The sequence below is a fragment of the Henckelia pumila genome, chromosome 3 (genome assembly GCF_033568475.1).
Source record: "Henckelia pumila isolate YLH828 chromosome 3, ASM3356847v2, whole genome shotgun sequence".
In the NCBI taxonomy this organism is placed as follows: Eukaryota; Viridiplantae; Streptophyta; class Magnoliopsida; order Lamiales; family Gesneriaceae; genus Henckelia; species Henckelia pumila.
The window spans coordinates 48,591,339-48,617,989 of record NC_133122.1 but is presented as its reverse complement, the minus strand read 5'-3'; the positions used below and the strand labels follow the sequence as shown (position 1 = coordinate 48,617,989).

The 26,651-nt window shown below is 35.1% G+C and overlaps 6 protein-coding genes across 6 annotated transcripts; 2 read left to right on the top strand and 4 right to left on the bottom strand.

The window, feature by feature from the left end:
* Positions 1-330: 330 nt before the first annotated feature.
* Positions 331-3,790, bottom strand: LOC140888677 (uncharacterized). Its single transcript, XM_073296375.1, has 5 exons — positions 3,783-3,790; positions 2,010-2,482; positions 1,671-1,916; positions 1,228-1,427; positions 331-1,032 (listed from the first exon to the last, which is right to left on the bottom strand). Exons 1-5 carry the CDS (start codon positions 3,788-3,790, stop codon positions 331-333), a joined length of 1,629 nt encoding a protein of 542 aa, XP_073152476.1.
* A 700-nt stretch (positions 3,791-4,490) lies between these two features.
* LOC140888676 (uncharacterized) lies at positions 4,491-6,425 on the bottom strand. The gene is made up of 8 exons (XM_073296374.1): positions 6,277-6,425; positions 6,163-6,186; positions 5,748-5,810; positions 5,524-5,611; positions 5,305-5,434; positions 4,919-5,212; positions 4,725-4,787; positions 4,491-4,613 (listed from the first exon to the last, which is right to left on the bottom strand). Exons 6-8 carry the CDS (start codon positions 5,060-5,062, stop codon positions 4,491-4,493), a joined length of 330 nt encoding a protein of 109 aa, XP_073152475.1. The 5' UTR covers positions 5,063-5,212; positions 5,305-5,434; positions 5,524-5,611; positions 5,748-5,810; positions 6,163-6,186; positions 6,277-6,425.
* Positions 6,426-11,808: 5,383 nt separating this feature from the next.
* LOC140888675 (uncharacterized) lies at positions 11,809-12,933 on the bottom strand. The gene has a single exon (XM_073296373.1). It carries the CDS (start codon positions 12,931-12,933, stop codon positions 11,809-11,811), a length of 1,125 nt encoding a protein of 374 aa, XP_073152474.1.
* Positions 12,934-14,878: 1,945 nt separating this feature from the next.
* On the top strand, positions 14,879-17,363 carry LOC140890656 (myb-related protein 305-like). Its single transcript, XM_073298599.1, has 3 exons — positions 14,879-15,099; positions 15,371-15,500; positions 16,992-17,363. Exons 1-3 carry the CDS (start codon positions 14,964-14,966, stop codon positions 17,308-17,310), a joined length of 585 nt encoding a protein of 194 aa, XP_073154700.1. The 5' UTR covers positions 14,879-14,963; the 3' UTR covers positions 17,311-17,363.
* A 1,671-nt stretch (positions 17,364-19,034) lies between these two features.
* LOC140892129 (large ribosomal subunit protein bL12c) lies at positions 19,035-19,943 on the top strand. Its single transcript, XM_073300885.1, has one exon. The coding sequence runs from the start codon at positions 19,096-19,098 to the stop codon at positions 19,666-19,668; it is 573 nt and encodes a 190-aa protein (XP_073156986.1). The 5' UTR covers positions 19,035-19,095; the 3' UTR covers positions 19,669-19,943.
* Positions 19,944-20,972: 1,029 nt separating this feature from the next.
* Positions 20,973-21,362, bottom strand: LOC140888674 (uncharacterized). The gene has a single exon (XM_073296372.1). It carries the CDS (start codon positions 21,360-21,362, stop codon positions 20,973-20,975), a length of 390 nt encoding a protein of 129 aa, XP_073152473.1.
* Between the last annotated feature and the right edge of the window lie 5,289 nt (positions 21,363-26,651).

Genomic DNA, 26,651 nt, shown 5'->3' with positions numbered 1-26,651 from the left:
TACTAAAAATATTGAGGAAATAAAACTCAAAATAATATTTTTGGGCTCTAAAAAGACTCATAAAATAATTTGGATAGAAAGTTGTCATCTCGTCCGTCCACGGTCTCGTATACGCGATCAAAAACAATTAATTTCCATAAATCGTGAAAATCACTAATTATGGGTTAAATGCTTAAAAATAACTTAAAACATGCACAAAAATTTCACATAATTATTTAACCCATAAATCTAAAATTTTAAATAAATAAATTTCCTAATTATGCATGCGAATTTACGTATTTAAAAATACCAGGTGTTACACAGTAGGTCTTGAGTTACAAGATGTATCAATCAAATAGGAAAATCTCCAACTTCCCATACAAACTTAGAAAAGGAGGAAATAACAAAAGCAGCAATGGAGTGAGCCACACAATTCGCTGAGCGGCGCACATGCCTAATATGAATGTTATCGTGTGACTCCATAAGATGTTTAATATCTGTAGCGATGACACCTGCATAACTACGATTCTCTTCTAGCTTAGTGACTGCTTGCACCGTTAGAAGAGAATCAGATGAGACACAATGAATTTTGATGTTATTACTATTGGCTATCTTCAGTCCTTCCACAATAGCTAACAACTCGGAACACAAGACAGAAGGTGGCTTAGGAATCCTATGCCCAAAAGCAAGCACGGGTTGTCCCTCATGATTCCGAACAACCCCTCCGATGGTATAACTATTCAATCCTTCATTATAAGCAACATCAACATCCATTCTTAAGTTGTTTACAGGTGGAGCTGTCCAATTCGACGTCGAGTCATTTTGTACCTTGTCTGCTAGAGAAACCATAGAAGCCCGAGCACGTTGAAAGTCATGAAGCAGCGACTCCCCCCAATCCGTACTCACTCCACAAATCCGATCCCCCTCCTTGTACACCATCCGAAGCCTTTCGCTCCATGTTGCCCATACTCTCATAACAAAAACCTCAAATTCTTTCTTCGTGATTTGATCCTTGAACCACAGGAAAATATCAATCACCTCAAGATGACAAACCTGTTTAAGCGAATTCCAGAAACCTGACCTCTTCCAGCTTGGTATGACAACCGGGCAAGAGAACAAAGCGTGGCTTGTGGAGTCACAATTCGAGTTGCAAAGCGGGCAGAACCCAAAGACCGGAACATGGTGGCGTAGCAGATTTTGTTCAGTTGGAATAATGTTATGTGCCGCTCTCTAACAAAAAATACGAACTTTCGGTGGTATCGACAACGCCCAAAGGAACTTCCGCCAACTTTTCAATAAAGCACACGAGGTAGACTCCGGAGGATCATAGAATCCCATGGCTGCCTTATATCCATCACAGACTGAGTATTGCCCCTTCTGATCAAACACCCAATACCGAAAATCCTCACGAGGAGTCGAGGATATCGGTATGACCAAAATGTCATCTACTATATGGGGAGAGAAGATTTGGTTAATCAACAGCTCATTTCATCTCTCATTAACCATGAGGTCTTTAATTTTAAAATGGACAGCCGAGTCATGAACTGGTGTTGGTCGTTCTTGTCTGCTCGGAATCCATCTGTCCTTGAATAGATCGATACTTTCTCCATTACCCACTTGCCAACATAACCCTTTTTCAAGCAAAGGCCGACTCCAAAGTAAGGAACGCCAAAGTTAAGAGGGGTTACTACCAAGCCCGGCTTCCATAATGTCCTGGTGTCTAAAATAGCATGATTTTAGAACACGAGCAACCAGAGATTCTGGCTCCACTAGTATGCGCCAGATTTGTTTCGCCAACAGAGCTCTATTAAAATTCTCCATCTGACGAAATCCCATGCCTCCAGAGCTCTTAGGTTGGCACAATGTTTGCCAAGACTTCCAGTGCATTCTTTTCCTAGCATCATCCATCCCCCACCAGAAGTTGGAGCATTCTCTTTCTATCTCATCACAGATCGACTTCGGAATACGGAAACAGGACATAGCATAAGTAGGGATTGCTTGCAATACAGATTTGATGAGAGTCTACTTACCTCTAACTGAGAAAGATTTGTTATCCCATCCTTGTATTCTCTTAACCACCCTTTCTACCAAATATCTGAATTGTAGATTCTTATTCCGAGAAGAGAACACCGGCAGCCCAATATACTCTTCATGGCCCTGTACAATGGGGATATCCAAGCAAGATTCGATCCTCTCTTTCACCTGTACGTCAGTGTTTGGACTAAAGGATAAGGAAGACTTCTCAAAGTTGATAAGCTGGCCCGACGCCTTTTCATAAGAGAGAAGACACTGCCGGATTACTTCACATTCTCCCAAGGAAGCTCTAAAGAATAATAAGCTGTCATCTGCAAAGAATAAGTGAGTAATAGTCGGGCATGAGGAGGCAATACGAACTCCAGAAATCAGGCGCCGCTCCTCTAGAGCTAGCAGAGCAGAAGAAAGACCATGGGCGCATAACACAAATAGGTATGGAGATAGAGGGTCACCCTGGCGTAAACCTCGACTAGGAATAACATTACCAACAATCTCACCATTATATAAGTTGAATTTACTAAAAATAATTGGACTTAAAAGAAATTTTAAAAAAGAATAAAATCGTCTTTTTAGTTGGATCGTGTAACAATTAAGCCATTTTCAATAGCTCATGTATCAATTTAACATTTTTTCAATAGTTCGTGTAAAAAATATATTTTACTCTCGATTTAATTCTTTAAGATAAGGATATAAAGGTAATTTATGAAGGTGATTAACCAAACCACTTTTTTTCCCCCCTTATATATGTTAATTGAGTGAGAAAATAATTTTTCGGTAAACTAAATTTTCTTGTTTTAGATTTTGGTCCATTAAGTTTTCAGAATTTAGTTTTGGTATATACTACACTACAAAAATTTTATCATTTTAGCCACGGCAAAAACCGTGGCTAAAAAAAATAGCCATGGTTTTCGCCACGCTTTTTCAAACCGTGTCTAAAAGCACCGTGGTTAAGTTCATCCACGTTTTAAAATCGTGGTTAAAAATTAACCACGATTTTTTAAAAAACCGTGGCTAGGTTAGCCACGGTTTTTTACAAATCGTGGTTAAATCTAACCACGTTTTTATAAAAAACCGTGGTTAAATTTACCCACAGTTTTTAAAAAACCGTGGCTAAGTTAGCCACGGTTTTATAACAAATCGTGGCTATATAAAACCGTGGCTAACACGGTTTTGTACAAATCGTTGTTAAATCTAACCACGTTTTTTTAAAAAAACCGTGGTTAAATTTACCCACGTTTTTCATAAAAACCGTGGGTAAGTTGAACCATGTTTTTTAAAAAACCGTGGTTAACATAGCCACGTTTTTTTTAAAAAACGTTGCTAGTTTAGCCACAGGAGGTTTTTAATAATCGTAGTAACTAGCCACATTTCTTAAAAAATAAGATGAACCATATACACAATACAACCACAAAATTAACTAAATGGATAATTTACATAGAACTGTGAAAAACCAATTTCGTCATACAAATTTAGTGTACAAACCAACTATTCCGAGACAAATACATTCAAATATCAAAACAAACACTGATAATATAACATATTCGTCGACGACTCACGAATATACTACGACGCAAAATACGATGTACACCAATAATATCATAAATCCGTCGACGGATCACGAATATACTACGACCCAAATACGATGTTTGAACTTCAACAATCCAAGCGATAGGTACCCAACAGTCAACCTGAGATAAAGTACCCAAAAAATATATTTAATGTTTGACAATTTATGTGAAAATAAGTCAGGAAATGACTTACCTACTTACCTACTCATGGTTGAGTTTCATCATCATCGTACTCATCATTGTTTGTAGCAAGGTTCGCATCCAACTGGAAAGATGAAGTATGCCTTTGTGATGATATTCGATGAATGGAACCCCTCTCCGTTGGTGTCCCTCTGCTTTCTGGTGAGCCCCTAAATGCTGGTGAACCTCGACTCCCATCTCTGCTCCCTTGAGACGACCTGCGTGTATGTGCTGGGGTGCCACGATCACCATGTGATGCTCCTCGACCCTGAGGGGTATTGCCGCTGGATGAAGATGCACGACCAGTAAATTGACGAAAAGATTCCTCCAAAGAGGCAATACGTGCCCTCAATGCCTCTCCCTCCCTGGTTGCTTCGAGGGCCCTCTGGTCTGCCTCATTGGCCCTTTGCATTGCAGCTCGTGCCTCGTCACGAAAAGTTTCAAAATTTTGTCCTCCGCCAACAAAGCCTCTCTGACGTGGAGCCATGACCGCTGGATACATTGTATTTGCCAAGATCGACAAGCCATACATCCTACCATTTCTCCGTCCACCGCTGACGAGCTTAAAATGTTCATTAATGTCGTTGTTTGTAGGCGCAGGATGTATAGTCCCATCCTCCAATGGAGTCATGGCCTCCAACATGTACGCTTCCATATCTTCTTGTAAAAAATAAACAAAATATGTTAGTTATTTAAAATTATATATTTAAATACAAAATATTTATTCAATTATAAAGTCATGACACATACATTAAGCTTTTTAGAACGCTCATCCACAAATTTCCCGTCAGACGTCCTATGCGTTTGCAAAAATACCTCCCACGCATTCGGCTCGTGCTTGTTCTTCTTACGCTGTAACAATACATTATATCATATGTCATTACAATTTCAGATCAAATAAAATTGCAATGTCTATTGACTATTCATAATAAAACAAAGTTAATTAGTTTCTGAAAATATTACCAGATTTGCTCTTGAAGTTTCCAAACCCGATACATGTAATAGAAGATTCTCTTTGATTTTCTTCTAATAAGTTATATATTATTAATAAACATTAGTTTACCGATGTATTGAAGTAATGATCTGTAGTGAAATGAAATAAAAAAAATACAAAGTATAAGTATCAAAGTATATTTATTATTGCACAAGATAAATACCATGTCGACAACATGCATTGCATAAGACTTGGATCCACCAGTATGCTTCGTCTGGCCTGTCCCAGGACCCGCAGGCTCGGAGTGCTTGTTCGCCTTGTATTTTTTGGCCGTGTCCAGCCAAGCTTGAGAAGCCCACACCTCCATCCACTTGGACCACGTCTCTTCAGTGACTGTTTCTGGATGTTTCCCCTGCGTTCGCCATCGGTGGATAGTTTGACGATACAGTTCTTTAATGTTGATGTACCAAACCCTCTTGATATATTAGTCAATGGATACTTCACATCTGTACTTCTTCTGCTCAATCAATTAAGAAATTATTCAATAGTTGAATGTGTAAATATTAACAAGGCATCCTATTGTCAATTACTATGAATATATATTCTTACCATGAACTCATCCCAATACCATTGTCGTTGGTCAGTTGTCACGAACTTCCAAGAGTATCCTTCCTCGCAAGTTTGTGTGTAGAATAAAGAAGTTATGTACGAAGAGACTTTATGATTCTCTAGGGCAAACCTTAAACGAGAAATATAAAATATAAACATAAATTTGACATCAATCATATTTATGCAATGATGATTACATGATAAACATTTGAAACTTACTTATCATATTCCAACCATATGAACTCTCGTGGATCTTGGTCACTCTCGTCCTCGGAAAATGGGTCTGCCATGTCTTAATATATAATATCTACAAAGAGGCCAAAGATTAATTGTAACAAAGATATTGCATGGTTCACAAAGACAAACTACTATGATATTGGATAGAGATTGTGCAATGAAAAAATTCAAGACAATTATTGACATCAGCAGTAAAAAATGCTTACAAATCATCATATCAAGTATAGCGCTTTAATAATCAGCCCCTTTCTCCACAATACTGCTTGTGCCTAATCAAATGCTTATAAGTTATCAAAATTCCAGCAAATAACAATTAAGTAGTGTGAATAAAAATCACACAGTAGTCTACCTAAAAACTACAACAATAATAAGTAAATTAAAAGAACAATCAAATGCCCAATCACAAAAATAAGAGAAATGTGAGGCAGAGCAACCAAAAAAAACAAACGTACTACCTTAAAAATATAATACCGAAATACAAAAACACATCGAATGGCACAAATATGAATATTATGAAATTTCAGAAAATAGCTTTAAACAACTATCAAAGTCGAACAACCCAACTTCAGAAATCTGGAATTTCGAAATTATTTCAAATAATTTCTGAAAACTAACCGATACCTTTAATCTCCTTCAATATAGTTCCTACAACCACGAGTAAATCAAATATCAAACATTGAAATTAAATTTACACGAAATGTCTTAATTTTCGAAACCCTAAGCTTGAAATTATACCTCAAAAATTTCGAAAAATGTTCCAAACGACATAAAAACCTTCCCATAGAATCGAAAGCTGTCGGAGCCGGCGAAAGGGCGGCGATATGCTGGGCTGCTAAAAATGGGTTCGAACAGGTTTTGAAGAAGAAAGAACAAGCAGATCGGGAGAACAGCTGGCCGGGTATCAAAGATGACGATGAAGATAATACTGAGGCGAATCGTTGGAGGCTGCCAAGTAGCTTTCCCCCGGATTAGAACCACGAATCGATGGACCCTGCTAGGTTAAAGCAGGGGACGCGTGAATGGATTTGGGAAGGATATAGAAAGGTCGGGGGAAGGATATAGATTAGGCACGTATATGTATCTATGTTTATAATAGCTATAATAACATATTTAATAATATATGTACTTAAAATTAATAATGGACATAATTATAAAATGTTAATAATTTTTTTTGCACATGAATTGTTAATTTTTTTTATATTTATTTAGAATAAATATATGAATGATGATGTAAACATAATAATTTTCATAATATAAATGTAAAAATATAAATTTTGAAAGCCAAATAATATTGTCATTTTTATATTTATTTAGAAATTCATAAATAAAGATAATTTTGTCAACTAGTATAATAAAAATATAATTTGAAGTGTGATTAATATTTTTTGGAGTGTCAATAACACTACCAAAAATTTAATTATATTATAATAATAACATGTTATAACATCATTTTTTTGCTTATCAAATAATAAATATAATTGACCATTCATTAACAATATTTATTATAATTACATAATTATAAATATGCATTAATTAAATTATTAATTTAATAATAACTTTGGTGATTTCGAGAATTTTTTTCAAACTTAATTATAATAATAACTTTGACAATAATTATTATATAAATTAAGTATTCGACAACAATAAATAATAATAATAATACTAATGGTTAGATGTTAATTATTACGAGAATGAATTTTTTATGAACGACTTATTTATGAAAATAAAAAATAACAATAGTAATGGATAAATATTAATAAGATTAATGAAAAAAATATTTAATATTGATATTAATCTAAAATAAAAGCAATAAATTTCATAATAGCGAAAATGGTATTTTAATACCAGAGAAACATTCACAGATTTATAAATATAACATTACTTAATCACTTTCAACTTCGAAGTTTTCGTCGCTACTTTCTTGTACATCTTCGGTTTCGCTGTCTGTGCTTAACGCGTCAAGTTCATCGTCAAAGTTAACAGTGGCATCGACAAGGTTTTCTGAATTCAAAAGAAATTGTGTTTCAACTTCATGAACTTGACTTTCATTGTTTTGAAATGCACTTGTCGCGTCGGTCTGTACGTTATTGTCAGTTATGATGTCTGCAACATAAGCCCTCTGTCTCAAACCGCTTACATAAAGCCAAGCAGAAGGGGTTCTACCTGAAGTTGGGTATTGCAAGAACATGACCTGTGAAGCTTGTGTAGCAAAGACGAAGGGTTCGTTTGTGGGAAGATGTCTGGTCCGGTTCACCTCAACAATTTTGTACTTACGGTGAACGCGCGTACCTAGTCTAGGATGTGGATTGTACCAACGACATTTAAATATTACGATCTGCTTCAATGGGAGACCAGGGTATTCAACCTCAATGATCTCTTCGATGAAGCCGTAATATTCGGTTTGAACACCATCACTTGAATGAACACGAACTTGAACACCTGAATTATCTGTAGCTTTAAACGTTGTGTCGTGAACAATGTAGAATTTAAAACCGTTAATACAATAACCTTGTAAGTATTAACTTTTTCGCATTGGACCAAGCGCTACTTGTTTAATCAGTTCTGAGACGAACTCTCCTTGTTGCTCGATAGCCTACGTTGAGCATACAATATTGTCAATATCACCTCGAAGGTGATGAGAGTAATAATAATTAATGTTAAATATTAAATTAATTACAATTTAATCTTACTCTTATGTAAGATTTGAACCAACCGAAGTAGTTAGCCTGTATGTTGGAGTCTAAATCTTGATTACTTATCCCAGGAATCTCGGCACGTATTTGGTCCTCGTAAATGCTGTGCGGATATGAAAATGTTGTCAGAATGAAATACTACAAAAATGTGTATACATATCGGTAATATTGAAAATGCAAACATAACATTGCATACCTCACGTAGGACTTCAGTTCAACACAGTTCAACAAAACATATGTCGCCACAACATGGTATTCCTCGTTTGACAGCAATCTAGGTCTTTTACTACCGATATGTCTACCACGTACCATAAATATTGCAAAAAGCTCTGACCCAATCTCGTTCACTATGTTTTGTTGTTGGCGTCTAGTCTTCCGCTGTCTTATTTGTATCGAGTCACCAAAGTAATGCTCGCAAAAAATGGAAGCCTCACTGAACAAATAAGCATTGCATATGGATCCCTCCACGCGTGCTTTATTACGAACCGTGCTCTTCAACCTTCGTAAAAATCTTTCGAAAGGATACATCCACCTAAATTGTACTGGACCAGCAATGCGAGCTTCGTGGGGCAGATGGACGCAAAGATGTTCCATACAATCAAAGAAACTTGGTGGAAATATCTTCTCCAACTTACAAAGAATTATTGGTATCTGCTCATGCAAGCGCATCATGTCACTCTGTTTAATATTACGAGCAGTTAGGTTTGCAAAAAATAGACTTAACTTGGTCAATGCCTCCCAAACCTCTCTGGGTAACAACTCCTTGAATGCAACGGGTATTAGTCGTTGCATGAATACGTGACAATCATGACTCTTCATACCGAACATCCGCAATTTGTTCATGTTAACGCACCTGGACATGTTCGAGGCATAACCGTCCGAGAAACGAACATCCTTAAGCCATCTGCAAAGAACCTCCCTCGCACTACGCTCCAAAGTGTAACTAGCCTTGGGATGTCTACCTGTAGACACGTCTGGATGTAACTCAGTTCTGATACGCATTTCAACCAGATCTGCCCTTGATTTTGCATTGTCTTTCGTACGTCCGGGGACATTCATGATCGTGTTGAAAACATTGTCAAAAACATTCTTCTCGATATGCATGACATCCAAATTGTGTCTGATCAGATTCGTACGCCAATACGGTAACTCCCATAAAATACTGCGTCTTCTCCAACCACATCTTGCCAAATGACATATCTCTCTGTTTCGGATCTCTGAGTCGACATCGTATGAAGGTAGAAAACCATAATCTTCTATATCATTTAGCAGCTCGGTTCCTGTTCTGATGGCAGGAGCAGGATGCAAAACAATTCTCCCTCGTACAAACATGTTTTTCTTACGCCGTAGTCGGTGATCATCGGGCAGAAACTTCCTGTGGTTGTCGAACCATGACGTCTTACCACTGTGCACTAGTGTGAACGCTTTCGAATCAGACATGCAATAAGGGCATGCTTGTTTTTGTTGGAAAACTGTGTTCAGATCAATTAGAATTGATACCCGGTGCAGCGGAAGTTTAAAAATTTAATTTTATTAATATGGAACGATTCCATATCTCGGTATCAAAACTTTACGATTAAATTTGTGTAAGTAAAACAAATAATCACTATTAAATATTTTACCTTGAAATCTCGAAGCGAGATTATGGACACCAACAGAATTTAATCTGCTCTTGTTGTATATCCCAGGAACTGATGAACGAACGTTTCTTCAATCAAGTCCACGAATAGAAAACAAAACCCGCTGATTGACTGCACTGGAAATCAATCAGAAGTTTGCGTAGAGAATAAACAGATATGATCTGTTAATTCAGATTGTAATTTTTCACAAAAACACAACCCGAATTTTCTCCAAAAGGGACAGAGGATTTCGAAAATCCCCTTGAATAATATAGGCTGAAATTCGAAAATTGCAAGACTGAAATCTCTTGTAATTTTCGAACACAGTACATATATTTATAGATAATTTTTAGTTATAATTGTATCAGGACTCTAACTCCTTAAAGCCCACAATCCATAACTTAAGCCCAACAAGCCAAGCCTGTTGTTATAGAAATTAATATAAAATTCATCGTGACTCCGATTGATAAATTGATTTCACCAATGTGCACAGAAACCATTTCTGCATTTTTTAGAGTCAAGATAATTTTTTTGAATCCGAATTCAGTGATTTCCAAAAATGCCCATCCCTCCCTTTAATTAAGAAGTCCAACTTCTCTTTCATTAAATTTAACTCTTTAAATTTAACTATCTCTACGGGGTTTTAGTAATCCATTACTTGTGTAACCCTCAATGGTTCAGGAATACAGCTAGCCGTGGGATCACAACTCCTTGTGACTCGGAACAATAATTTCCGACTTACCCATCGAATCATGGTAAGAGCGCCTAGCAACATCGCCCCATGATTCCCTAGGTATTACTGATAGTGCCTGCAAGAACCAGTAGATTTTGGTTAGCGTACAGTACGGTCCCTTCAACCAAATATCCCGATCGAATCAACAACCATTGGTGCATCGAGAGTCGTTCGAGATTCGATAACTATGCATAACATCTTGGAGATCTATTAGTGACATCGCATGTGTTACTAGGAACACCAAGTAACCTAAAACACATCATGTACTCTGGCCAGAGATTCGTCACACTAATATCTCCTCAGATCGCATAGGATATCCACACTCGCAAGTATGTGGTGAATCCTTGACAACAAAGCATCGACTCCTATATGTGTCGTAACTTTACCCAATCCCGACACCTGATGACCCCAATAGAGTCGGTAAACGAGTCAAAGTACAGTACTAGCATATAGAGTCTCAATGATGTTTCAAGTAATAAGGACTAATGGTGTACAACCAAAACCGCGGACTTTATCCACTCGATAAGTGATAACCACTTGGAAAGTCCGAATAGGGTAGTTCGATCATTCATCATATGAATATCCATTTGCATGCTTTGAACATCTCTATGTTCCATACCAATGAAACGTGGTACTCGGCATCGCAAATGCTAGTCTCAATCTCGAGCGATTCTTATCCTTATTTGCGGACGACTCAATTGAATAGGAACAGTTTAGAATATACAGTGACTATAAGATGTGTTTCATGATAGTCATCCCCATGTGCTACCACATCTTACATACACTATAGTATATTCAAGTTCTTTATTAAAACAACAATAGTATATCATAATATAACATTATGAAGAAAGATAAAGTCAATGCCATTATAAAAGTGTAAATTATATTAAACAAAAGATTGTTTTACATAGAGTCATAAAAGCCCTTAGCCACAAGTTGGCTAACCGGGCACCCACTCTTTCAGTTTTCCAGCTGTGCTTCAACCGAAAAGCATCGCATATGCTGGGAAATCACTTATGGTCCACATCAATGCTGCTCTCATCGTGAAGTTAGTCTGCGAGTGTATGTCGTATGTGGCAGCACCATCGTACCAAAGTTCTTGAAGCTCGGCAATCAATGGTTGCAAGAAAACATCAAGCTTATCCTTCGGGTTACTCGGTCCAGGTGCGATCACAGAGAGGAACATGACCTCATCTTTCATACACATCCAAGGTGGCAGATTTTACGGCGTTAAAATGACGGGCCAGGATGAGTATTGTTGTCCCGTTTGGCCAAATGGTTGGAATCCATCTGTTGAAAGTCCTAACCTGACATTTCGAATTTCTGCAGCAAACCACGGGTGTGTTTCGTCAAAATGACGCCATACTGGAGAATCAGATGGGTGTGTCATCGTCTCCATGTCAAAATGGTGGTCGTGATGCCATCGCATATGAGAAGCAGTCGCGGTGGATGCATACAGCCGCTGTAGACGAGGAGTGATGGGAAAATAATACATCCTCTTATACGGAGTTTGTTTCTTATTATTTTGGATTCCACGCCGACGAGATGGTTTGTATCGAGGATGTTCACAAATCTTGCATTCGGATAAGTCTGAATCTGTACCCCAGTAAATCATGCAATTGTTGTTACAAGCATCGATTTTCTCGACGGGAAGACCTAGATCTTTGATGAGCTTTTTCGTCGAATAAAAACTGTCAGGCATGTGGTTATCAGATGGACATAACTCTGACATTAACTGGCACATGTCGTTGAAGTTTCTTTCTGACATGTTGTGCTCATGTTTCATCTTCAATAACCTCGCAAGGACAGAAAACAAAGAGTGACCGTGTGGATTTCCATCCCAGATTTCTTTCTCTGCTGATTTTATGAGGTCATATAATCCTTTGATGTAGTCGTTGGGGCTTTCTACGTGACCGATATTGGGTTCTACATATTGCGACGGGCCTTCTTTCTGATAATCTGCAGGTATTTCGTGACCATGAAAACTGTGATCTGCTTGTATGTTTTCGGATTTCCAACGCCTGTTCTGAGACCGTGAAGACGACGGAACATCTGGATTGGTATTTGGAAAATTTGGACGAATATACTCTTCTCCGTGAAGATGCCAATTGTAATAATTCGGTACAAGACCATATCGACCTAAGTGCTCCTTCACTGTGTCGTCATCTAAAAATACTTTATTATGACAATTTTTGTGATTACATGGACAACGTACTTTACCCGCTGATAAACATTCAACATGACTAAGAGCAAAGACCATGAAATCCTCTACACCATTAATATACTCGTCAGTAATATAGCCATTTTGCAATCTACGATACATCCATCCTCTGTCAGTGTAATTCATATTTTTCTACAATAAACAGAATCAAAAATACGTAACATATTAGCTTACAATTATATTTTTATAATTAATTAAATGCATATGTATCATACAATAATTATTACAAAAGAATTAAATATAATTATAGTCTACTATATCTGTATTTTCACAAATAGTCTTGTTTAACAAATTATAAAATACGTATATAGCTTTGATAAAATATAATATATGCCAAAAAATATATGATTTACAAATATAAATATGATCATAATTTTTGTTACCATAATACCAATTGAAAATCTGCTCAACTAAAATGTCGTGTTCATAAGAATAAATTAATTAACATAACAATAAAATAAATTAATTAACAAAAAAATATTTTTTTTGGGTTCTTTCCGTCACATTTAAAACATAAATTAATTTGAAATAAATTTTTATTAAAAAATTATAACCATCAAAATAAAATATAAAAAAAATAATAATGATAACTAAAAGTAGATCGTAAATTGTGTATAATTATCTGAAAATTTTTTTAAACATGTATTTGAATATCCTTAATCAACATTAATAAAAGCAATGCAAATAATAAAACTATCGATCAAAAGACAATCCAAATTCATAAAGAAAAAAATATAAGATCCAAAGTTGTACTTACTTCAGCGAATTAAGAAGCCGCAAATAATTTTGTAAGTGAAGGAAAGCAAAGACGGCGACGAACGATGGATGTAGAAATTGGGTTCCACGGAATAAATTCTGAAATAAGAGAAATTGGTACTAAAAAAAAGGCACAAACAAGAGGATTTCGGAACAACTTTCCGATCTAAACTTCGATCACCAACGAATTATTTATTAACGGTCAAAGCTGCGTTTTTTAGACAGAATATAAAAAGGAGAAAGAAAAAATTAATAGCGATCGGGAGAGATGAAGTGTTTGTATATAAAATGGTTAATTAGCCACGCTTTTTATAAAACCGTGGCTATTTTAGCAATAATTTTTAAAAGCGTGGTTAAATATAGCAACGGCTTAGAAAAGCGTGGTTATTATAGCCACGATTTATTTAAAAGCGTGGCTAATTTAGCCACGCTTATTTAAAAGCGTGGCTAAATTAAACCACGGTTATAGTAAAACGTGGTTAAAATTAGCCACGCTTTTTTAAACCGTGGCTATTATAGCCACGCTTTTAAATAAACGTGGTTAAATAACCACGATTTTGTAAAGCGTGGCTAAATTTAACCACACTTTTTTTAAAACCGTGGTTAAATTTAGCCACGATTTTTAAAACCGTGGCAGTTTAACCACGGTTTATACAAATGCGTGGCTAAAGTAGCAGTGGTTTAAAAAAGCGTGGTTATGTAGCCATGCTTTTTAAAAAAGCGTAGTTATTTAGCCACGCTTTGTAAAAAACCGTGGCTAAATACCGTGGCTATATTTAGCCACGATTTTTTAAAACCGTGGCTAAATCAATGTTTTTTTTGTAGTGCTAACTTTGTTTTTTTTAAAAAAAAAAAAAAACTTTCGGTCTTATTTTAACTGGAATGCTGACACGCCATCAAAAAGTACGTACTCGTCCAGTGTCCACATTGAGCGACAGACTCATCTGAGAAGATGTTAATTAGTAGGAAGAATCAAACTCTTGATCATTTGTCGAGAGCTTACCTACTATACTAATTCGGAGTTCGGACACCTCGTTCGTGTGGGGATTAATTCGTTATATTAAATTAAGTTAATTACAATGGGTTTTTACATTTTCTTTTCCCAACAATCACATCAATATACTTTATCCAAAAAAAAAATCATAACTATTGAATATATATACAAGCAACGTCTATATAATGGAGACGTTTACAATCCGCGTGGAAAAAAAAGAAGACATAGTTAGGTTAAAAGCTCTTACTTTCTTTGTGATGCCAATTAAAAAGAAACTTTAAAATTGTCTAACTGGACAAGGTCTATAAATAGAGCACCGCCTCCATTGCATTTCTTGAATTACACAAAATTATCTCTTCATAATTTGAATATTTCTCTTTCTATATAAACACACATATATGCAGAGATGGATAAAAAGCCATGCATTTTCCAAGAAACTGAGGTGAGGAAAGGTCCATGGACCATGGAAGAAGATCTAATTCTCATCAACTACATTGCCAATCATGGCGAAGGTGTATGGAATTCCCTTGCTCGATCCGCAGGTACTCGATATTTTTCGTTTAGTTTTCGTCTACTCCGACTCTCTAGATGTCCGATGCCTCATCCATCGTGAGTTCAGTCGGCCCGCGGGGGCGTTTATGTGACAAGAAAGAATAAGAATATCCTAACAAATATAGTCTTTCTTTCTTTATTTATTTATTATTTTATTTTATTTAATTTCTTTTTTACAGTATACGTATGTCTATGTAAGGAAAACCCTAATATATATGTATGGAGGTGGCAGATGATTTGATCGTGCGTTTGATCTTTTAGGGCTTAAACGCACCGGGAAAAGTTGCCGGCTACGTTGGCTGAACTACCTCCGGCCGGATGTTAGAAGGGGAAATATAACAACCGAGGAGCAACTCTTGATCATGGATCTTCATGCAAAGTGGGGTAATAGGTACGTATTTTCATCAACTGATCATTTCTTCTTGTATTGAAATTATTTAAAATTTTATGAGTTGTTGAGTTCAACATACTTTTTCTACTGAGATTTTATAATTTGGACATAGACTTGAAACTTAAATCCAATGGAAAAAAAAAAATATAATGATGAAATATGATGGATTTGTCGTCATCAAAGGATAGGATATATTCATCGTACCAAATTGATGTTTGTGGACAAGGATGAGCCACTCTTGTGTTCTCGATCCCATGTTTTTAATTAGGCTCGTGGGGTTTTCATTAGATGTACGCACGTGCTAAAATTATATGCCATTTGAAATAATATTATAGCAAGTGCAAAAATTAGATCAAATAGAAAACATGCAGATATTTATTAGAAATATTTTAACTCCTTTATTACATTTTCCCGACTTACAAATGTATGGAAATCGTAGAAGATTTGGAGGGAATGCTCTCAATTATTAATTCTTTAGATGTACCAAATAAACCATGCCTCAATTGAATTTAAAACGTGGGGAACATGTCATAATATTAGTTCTCGTCCTTGGCTACAAACGAATCGTGATCCAGCAAAGAAACATGTGATTTAATTTCTAGTTTGTGCCCACAAACAATTGTCCTATCTATTTCTTTCAAATAATTCATACAAACAAAAGTATTTTTTCGCCTACGTACACAAATCCATTTATTTTCTACCATTTCACTTTGGAACCCTTCCTTTTTTTGTGAGCAATCTCCTCGATTTAACAAGGCACATTATTTTTTTTACTAGCAACTTTGTCGGTCGTGCTAGTCCACTTTAGTGTAAATATATATCTATAGTAAATAGTATATATATCTATATAACATGGGCACCGCCTACGTGGCGGTCCATGATTGGTCAGCCGTTTTTTGTTTAAAAAAAATAAAAAAATTTGTGTGGTTGTGGGCGCGCCACGTTGGCAGGCGCCCACAGGTGTGCAGAATAAGAGTATGTAGGGTATCATATATATATATATATATATATATATATATATATATATATATATATATATATATATATGCATGTATGTATAATGTGTGTGTGTGAGTGAAGTTTGTGTACTATGATGGAGAGTTTGATTTAGAAATAAGAGGAAGAGAAGAAGAAATTGAAAAGGTGATGCGTGAAGGTTGTGAAGGAGGACGAACAAATTTCTACATATAGGAGAACCCTTTTGAAATAAGGCACATGTTAACACTTGCTATGATTTGAAATAGCAGCTCATATTGCAGCTGGCTAAATTATTATGTTGAAATAGACATCCACCTTATTGTTTTGCCTCTTACAATATAATGGTCCCCTTTCACTTTTAATTTTGATCTACGTGCATAAAAAAACAAATCACCCCTAGCAAATATTATATCCCCACACCAAGATTAAAATTGTGATCTATATATATAATTATATAACATTAATCTATAGCTAGCTTCTTAACTTTAATATAATTACTTTCTTGATCATCAGATGGTCAAAGATCGCGAAACATTTGCCGGGAAGAACAGACAACGAGATAAAGAACTATTGGAGGACTCGAATCCAGAAGCACATGAAGCAAGCCGAGACGACTTTTACCGGTCGAATCTCGGAACGCGGCAACGATCAAGCGAGCACGAGCAATCTCTCCGGTTGCTATCCGACGGATCACACGGCTGAATCTTACTCCCCACCTTCATTTAATATGGGTGTGGAGAATTTTCAAGGGCCATTCCCCCATGAAACTAATGACATTAACATTTGGAACATGGAGGATATTTGGTCCATGCAGTTACTCAATGGAGATTAAAGGGTATATATATTTATTATCATCAATCAATATTAAACCCACCATATTATTTACTGATCTTTCTAATATTTATTACTATTTAGTGCTCGAATCAAGTATTGACAAGTGTAATATATAAATTATATATATATATGATGCTAAATAATAGCTATACTCTTGTTTATGTATAGATGGGGTGAGTTTATGCTACCCCCAAAGGTAGTGCTTTTGGGGCAGCATAGACTTTCCCGTATAGATGATGGATACACACACAAATGAATCATGGGTTCGATTTCCTAATTAAATTTAAATTTTGAGACATAACATATATGTGCATTTAGTTATTGCATCTCTCTTGTGTTATCTTAGTGTATCAAATTTTTGCAGTTGAATATTCAAGAAATTAAAATTAACGAGCATGACGAAGTAAATCTCATCGATCTTGCAAATTTGAAGACCACTTTTATTAAATTAAAGGAGAAACTTTTGCCTAAAGATAAGTCATGAGTTAATTAGCTAGGTTAATTAAAATATATGTAGGACACATATAAATATCACGTCACGTGCAAATAATGATTGTTTATCTTAATCTAATGACGATTTTGTTGATTAAACACACATATATAGACATTTTCAATGTAAATTAAGGTGCTTTTTCCGGAACAAAGAGTTCGATAATTGGATATTCATATGATAGAGACTTTTTCACACCTTAGTTGTCACAGCCGACTTAGTTAAGTCATTTCATAATCATCTTTATATTTGTCCTCTTCAATGTGATCCAAAATTTAATCTTTCACATGCATATAACTACGTACTAATTAATTAATAATGTTGCATTAACAATATGCTTATACATTGACCAATCTCTCGAAGCACGCGTTGTATATAAGCATGCACATAAATAAAAAATTTGTTTAATTCATAGGACGATTTGATACTTTTTACGAAATATAACGTTTGTTGAGACGATATGAAAAAAAGAGATGAAACATGTACACACTTTCGTCATTAATTCGTAAATACATAGAGGGCCTAAGCTATATATATCATTGGAACTTCTTGTATAAAAATATATCGAATAGCGAAATATAAAATGAACGCGTTGTGAGAATGGATAAGAATGATTTTTCGAAAGTCGCTAGATACACGCGGGAAACAAATACCGAACTTAACTCTAGGAGAACAGGCAAGCGGAAAGGTGGCACACCTATTTCAGGCAAATTTCGATATTTGCTTTCTTTTTTGCACCATAAATGTGTTTGAATTTCGACATTTGCCTAACTTTAATTAATTTCATTCATAGAAACATGATTTCCAATGGCCCCATCCCCATTCATTATTTAATTAAATGTCAATCCACCACCCCCATATTATTAAATATCAAGATTGTGATTGCTTCCTTTTGTCGCCATATGTATAAATTTGAAATAAATAAATATTAAAAAATTAAAAAGATTTATTAATCAAGAGAGTAAAATTAACATCACAAAATTATGGATAAAAGACCTTTTTTTTTCATGGTCCAAAAATTAAACAATTTGGACCCTGCTTTCGATGACAACTCGTAGTCCAGCATAATATGGGCTTTTGATCGTATGAGTCAATAACTAATATTTCTTAAGTCCAATGATAAATCGGGCTGAAACTAATGGGCCATAGATCCAGCCCATATATTTTTCCAAAAGGGGCATTTAAGTCCAATGATAAATAAAATCGATAAAAATTGGCTTCTCCACCCTCATTCTGCGACACCCTTATCCTATCTTCTCCACTGACGCTTCCACTCCATCTCCCAAGCTAGCAATGGCTTCATCCCTTTCCTCCGTTAACCTACGCTACCCCTCTTATCCTACTCCCTCCACCGCCGCAACCCCGGCGCACCCCTCGGTCGTATTCCCCAAACAAATGTTCGAGTCCACGGTCAAAATCGCCACGAAACTCCACAGCCGCCGCGCGACGGTTCTCCGTCCCATTGCGGCGGTCGAAGCCCCCGAAAAAGTCGTCGAGCTCGGAGACCAGATCGCAAACCTAACCCTAGCCGATGCTCAGAAGCTCGTGGAGTACCTCCAGGACAAGCTGGGAGTGTCGGCGGCGTCATTTGCCCCAGTCGCCGCCGTCGCGGCTGGACCGGTGGCTGAAGCAGCTCCGGTGGTGGAGGAGAAGACGGAGTTCGATGTGGTGATCGAGGATGTTCCTAGCAGCTCTAGAATCTCGACGATTAAGGTGGTTAGGGCTCTGACTAGCCTGGCATTGAAGGAGGCGAAGGAATTGATCGAAGGATTGCCTAAGAAATTCAAGGAAGGAGTGTCGAAAGAAGAGGCCGAGGAAGCGAAGAAGCAGCTGGAAGAGGCTGGGGCTAAAATATCCATCGTTTGATGATTGATGATAATTCCTGGTAACAAGAATTGATTTTATTTTTAATTTTTATTTTTGTGGAGGATAAAGAAATTTGATGTATTATCAATAGCCATAGCTGAATTCATATTTTCATTCGGAATCGATTGTGATCGTGCACTTTGCATTGGTACTTGGGGGCTTATTGGTGGAGAAAATCCATGGATTCTTGAATTTGGTTAGATGGATTAAAATGTGATTATTTTGGTCGATTATGAATGAGATTTTGGTTTCGTTGCATAAGGCATTGTGGCGTTGTAAGGAAATATATGATCTTTATAGCATTTTCTTTTGTGCACAAAAAAATTGTGGATTTTAAATAAAATGTCAGTAGAATCTAAATAATAATTTAGCCTGAAAATTAAGTAATGTACTCTGCTATTTCCTATTTACACTTCTATATAAAAGGAAAACAAATCTATGAAAAATTTGGACTTGGACACATCTTCATCCCACAAAAAGCAATCTTAAAGTTGGAGGATTGCCTTATTCTATATTTCTATATATAAAACTCTCAAGAATTTTATCTATTGGGACAACTGACACATCAACAATCATTATTGAATTATATATGCTATTGAACTACACTCTCTTGTGTCTTGGCTAATCGATCGATGAATCAAGTCACTCATTCTTTAGCTATGACCATCGGTTTTCTTTTTTGTTTTTGTTCGATGTTATAACGACGCTGAGTAATGAAGTTTTGTTTCTAAAAAAAAATGTATAGAATAATGTTTTTCTTTTATGTTATATTATATAAATCGATGGCAAGTACATTTTTATAACAAATTCAAATACTTTGCCGTATGAAGGTATAATTCTATCTTTCGGAAAATAAAACAAGTCATCCACATGGACCACATCCAACGAGACATGGGTGCGCAATTCGATCATGTAGCTGTGACAACCATTATTATCAAAGTGTAATTGACCGAAAGAAATATTGGATACCAAAAATTTACTTATAAACAACATGGCAAAATCTCGCATTTATTAGAATAATAATAATAATGATAAAAATACGTCCGCAAGCCCTATTCGGATATGAGACAGCTTTTATTTAAAAAGTGACAACTTATCAAGGAAACTCACATATGAATGATCCAAACAGTGAGCAAAGGTGTTATTTTCCACATTTCTGTGTTTTAGTTAAGGGTGAGGAATGTGTCTTGGACGTCAGACCTCGTTTCGTAGTTGAAATCTTGATGTAAGATGAGTTACACTCATCATCTCGACTATTTTTCCACATATTATTCTTCGTACGTATAAATGATAGTGTCCCCAAATTACCCCTGGTCATTCAAATGATCAACCCCGGTAAAAGAAACCCTCCCAAAACCCAAATGCCCAACCTCGTACCAAATCTCCTCTATTTCGAACCCCGCACATATTTTGGCCCTGGCCTCTTCTTCCACAGCAACTTCGCATGCCCTTCTCTTTCTCGAAATTCCATCCATGTCCCCAGCTTCGAACCATTCCCTCTCTTCTTCCACCATCTTCTGCTTCTGCTTCATCTTCCCGGCCCGCCCGAGGCATCTACGCGCCACCGCCCACGGCAGCTTGAGGAAAGCCAGCGCCAGGAGGTTCACCACCGCGCACGGGCAGCAGCACACCGCCACGCAGTCGGCTATCACCCCCGCCGTGCAAGACTGGCATGATTTCCCCGTGCACGCCATCGAATCTCCTCTATCGACTTCTTCTTCGACCCCATGCCTCCGCTGCCTAAGGTGACAGTGTTGTTTCGCCACGGCTCTGGTCGACGATGATGCCGGAGACGGGTTCTGATCATCGCCCATTGATTTGGTCAAGCTTTGAAACAGATCACTCCGGTTACATGCATTTCCTGCTAATTATTAAACACATGGATATATATAATTAAAGCAGTACTAGTGTTATATTTATATATATATATACACACTTTGTTTCATCTGTATATAATCATAGACTTATCAATGCATATATATATATAAAGGAATTAAGTGGTGATCTCGTAAGGTTCTAATAATAAGAATATTATTTTCCGAAAGAAAGATTAATACAAGTTTCACGTACAAAAGCATGCACGAACAAAAGTTGAAAACTTGGCTCATCGGAAATCGATTCTCTCTAATATATGATCTTCACATGACATGAACAAGTGCAAATTAAGGGATGAGCTTGTAGTTGTAGAATTTGAAGTGAGGGGTTTCATACTTATAAATACCAGTAATTTATACTATAATTCAAGGACAATCTAGGCCCCGAGTAAAATGCCAGTCATTTTCAATATGTTTTTAAACCAAAAAAATCATGCATTTCCCAAAAAATAAAATTATAAACTTAATATATATTTTGGACTGATGGAACAATTCAATCGATATCAATTTTGGTGTTGTGGAAAGGACGTTTTAATCGAAAACATCTAAAAATCTCAATTTTGAGAAAAATATTGATTTAAATAAATACCGTTATTGTTGAGAAAATTAACATTTCTTTAATCTGATAGCTTAGCTTATTTATTTTCTGGTTTTGATCTACTAATTTTTTTGTCTTATTACAATAACTTCTGAATTTTGGCTATTTTAGTTTATTTGCCACTAGAATGTTAAATTTTCGTCGGAAAACACTTATTAGACGGTGACTACAGACGCATGACAAAAAAAATTGGTGATTTCTTTATTTTTTTTATTAAGGAAATCAATTTATTTGGGAGTAGCTTCTCATAAAAAAATTTCACACAAAATTCACAAGTTTAATGCATCCACTAGAAAAATTCAACGATTATGACATCAAATGTACTTTAGCCATCATCTAATTAGCGTTTTCGGGCTAAAATAGAATATTTCGATGGTAGTAGTCGAATTTAGATGTTATAGCTCCGATACCAAATATTAAAAAGTTAGTGGACAAAAACCCTAAAAAGACAAGTTACTGAACTAAACAAATATTTTAATGTTATTGTTGAATGAATTATTATTTTTCAATATATATATGTGGACAAAAGTTTTAATGCCGCTAAAATAAGAATTTATCCAATACTCACTGAGAATGTAAATTTTTTTGACTCGACTATACACCATCGTGTGGGTAAAAGGATTAAAAATGAAAACAATGAAACTCAATTGAGAAACAAGCACAAAAAAGAGTGAAATGAGATATAGAGAGACAGAGACTAAAAAGAGAGCACCAAATTTATGAAATTTAGCTCCATTTAGAATGTCTTAAATGATATATTGTCCCTTCACATCTTTTCGCCTATACAAGCTTTTCAAACTGTTTTGTACATGATTTGACCCAAACAAAATAACATGCGCTACAGTGTTATGGTTGTAATAGAACTATGATTTATGGTATCTTACCTATTTTTTCTCTTTGCGGAGATTTCACTTTATTCTTTCCCTATGTTGACCTTTCAATTATGCAAATCTTTTATTAGTACTCAAGAATACAAAAACATAATCATGAAAACAATTTAAATGATTTTTTTATGATACATTAACTATTTCAAAATCTTTCCTTTTTTTAAATTAGATCATGATTTTAATTAAAAAAAAAGATAAAATAAAAGTAGATTATATAATAATATAATAATATAACAAGTGTGGACTAGATAATTAAAATTCTCAAGTGGGGTACGGTGTTTAGCTAAAGTTAATTTCTGCTTATTTTTAATGTCAACTACGATGATCCAAATATTCAATCCTGGATTTTCAATAAAACCACCAAACACAAAACTACAATCTTTGTTAAATATATATCTGTAATAATAAAAAAAATCCCGTAAATACATTACTAATCAGTCTAATCTCATGTTTTTCTTCCGATTTTCCTGATTCCAGATTTATATTCAATCCAAATGTATCCCAACACCTCTCTTCATTAACAATATTAATTGAAACCAAAATCCGGAAAATGACCAAAAAAAAAAAAAAGAGATCCAACTCTTGACCACTTTAAGCGATAAAAGAGTATGAAAAGTTTGATGCGACAAAAAAATTTGTTATAGTTGGATCTCGAACTCAAAGTTAAATCTTAGATTTATAAGATTTAACTCAGTTTTCTTTTAACTCATCTTTACACGCACTTGTTCGAAAATTGATCACCACGATAGACGATTTATAAACAATCTAATTCATAATTCAGCAAATATTTTATGATTTCGTATTATAAAAGATAGTTGTTTTTTTATGGAACCCAATTTACCAAGCTCAAGCTACTCCAAAGTTATATCAATTACGTACATTCAACAAAAGTATATGCAAAAAATATGTTAGTATCCGCTTGCTTACCTCAGGGCCAAGAAACAGCTGGTTAACTCGATTTTATCCGGTTTTATAATTCGCTTGCTAAATGCTAATGCCAAGAAAATCCAGGTTTCTGATCGGGGAACCACGATGTTTGGCATATATATATCTCAACGATCTCCGATGCTTGGAATGGAAATTCTTGGTCGCAGAGATAGATCTCACCCGACGCTGAAAACCGATACCGATTTTGAAACTGATCAAATGGCCGAGGAGATGGATCTCCAAATCTACCGAATTAACAGCTACCCTTTTGCAATGCTCTAATGATTCAAATGCCAGATTTTGTTTGTGTACAGTGTGTGTAATTTTATATATATGTATGTAAATCGTATTCTTGGTGCAGTATGGATATGGGCCGTTTGGAAATCATATTTTAGTGATCTGTGAATCTTGACTACAGCTAGCGGACTATAAAATTTATATTATCCTGAAAGAGGAGTGAATTACATGATCATAACTTTTATATATTATTCTGAAGAATCAATCCATTGATTAGTTTATCATAAATTAAGGCAGAGGACTATATAGTATGTCTTTCTGGATTTATTATTATTATTATTATTATTATTTTTTGTGATGAATAATAATTAATCAACTTATGGGTGGAGGCTAAGTCCAAGAATGCTCTCAAGAACAGCTGCTTTGCTTTGTTTATTCCTTCCATTTTCTTGAGAATTAGTTGACTCAGTTTTTAATTTCATCTCCAACGCTACTTTTTGAGGATCAAAAAGAGAAATTTTTAAATGAAAAATGCTAAAAAATTACATTAATTTCTTGGACTGTTTTCATTCTTTTATGAGGTTTTTCGACCATTAATCTTCCAACCTTACAGCACAAAAATTAAGCTTGCCTCAGTATATATTGGCACTTGATCATCTATCCCAAAGTTTCACAGAATATTTCTAAACTTGATTGCAAAGATCCCGCGGGCTTCGGGCCGGGATGCATAAAATGTCGAAAGAACTGAGCCAGAGCCACCCTCTACTCTTGTTCAAGGGATTTTCTTGAAAAATAAAGTACTTTCTTGCTACCTATTCAACCATTATCTGATATATAGTTGGTAGTGAATGTAGTCTTCTGAATTCTGATCATACACTAGTGACTACATTGAAAATGAGTGCAAATTTCGAGAGAATATACATATATAGAGCTTGGTAAGCCAAGTAGAATTTCCCCAGCTGGGGACACAAGAATTAATGATATTGAACAAGTGATCAAGCCACTCTCAGCTGGGAAATGTCTCAGCAATGTGATTCTCAATAGCCTGATTTGGTCAAAACTAACTGAATTTCAGGCCCAACATTGCAAGCGCACAGCTAATGAAGTTGCGCATATTCTGGGCTCGCAAAAAGTTAAGTACTGGTCTTTGGATTTTAAAGATTTGTAATCTCCAAGTTCTTTACATATTTTACAGGTGATTATGTATGTGTCAAGAGGGTAACATAAAGAATTCAAACTCCTTTGCCATGGATTTTATATATAATAATTAATAATTAACTTTACCACTTCGCGACCAGAGCCGAATTATTTTTTTTAAAAAAAACTATGAAACGTAATTGGGTGCCTAATCAGGAGATCTCGGGAAATCTGAGGTTGATAAGCTAGCAATCCATCGGAAGAATTATGTATAAATGTCAAATCCAAAAATAATAAATTATCATAAAATAGTATTTTAATGGTGAGGCTTCAATTCTATTTATTACCAGCATATAAGATGCCGTGTAACTCTCCACCCAACCCTATTCAACACTAAGAAATATTTATTGGGTGATGTAACATGTACACGAAGGTTACACATTGGATTACACGTTACACTTGATATTACATAAATATTCTTAATGTATTTTGGAAAGAATTTTTTCAAATAAAATGAATGGATAATTTTGTAATTTCATGTGGGTTGTGTAATCTAATGTGTAGCCTTCCATATACATGTAGCATTTTTCATATTTAATTTGAAGTAGTATTTACTATTTACTATTTATTGTCACCCCTTGGTCTCCCCAACTCGTGTCGTGATAATGTAACTGCAAGGATTTTTATCACATTTATGTATCTTATATATATATATATATATATATATATATATATATATATATATATAACGTTTAATTTGGTCATTAATGAATATATTAAAATAAAAAAATGTATAACTATGTGATAAAAATAATAGAAGACACCGTTTAGTTTGAGTTATGGTATAAGTAATATATAGATGAGTAATATAATGTAATAAAAAATAAATAAGAAATGATAGTTAAAATAGTATTGAATTTTATTGATAGATTATAGTATATTTGATTTGATTGATTAAATTTTATATAAAAATGTTAAATGACTATTTTGTCCTTCTAACAATAAATAAAATAAAATTTATATTATTTATAAGGAGTAATATAGTAATTTAAATTCAATGATTTGATTGATGTGAGATAAATAATTAATGATTTGATTATTGATGTAAAATAAATAGTTAATATATACATAAATAATATGATGAAAAGAACGTGAGATGAGATGTGATGAGTTATACATATATTAGTAATATGGTAAATAGAACGGTGCTTTAGATTTAATATTAAATCAGATCTCATAAATCGGAAATAACTTTCCGTAATTCGTTAGTAAAAAGTACTAACATTTACTTATATAAAAGTGTTTCTTAAAACCTCATTATTT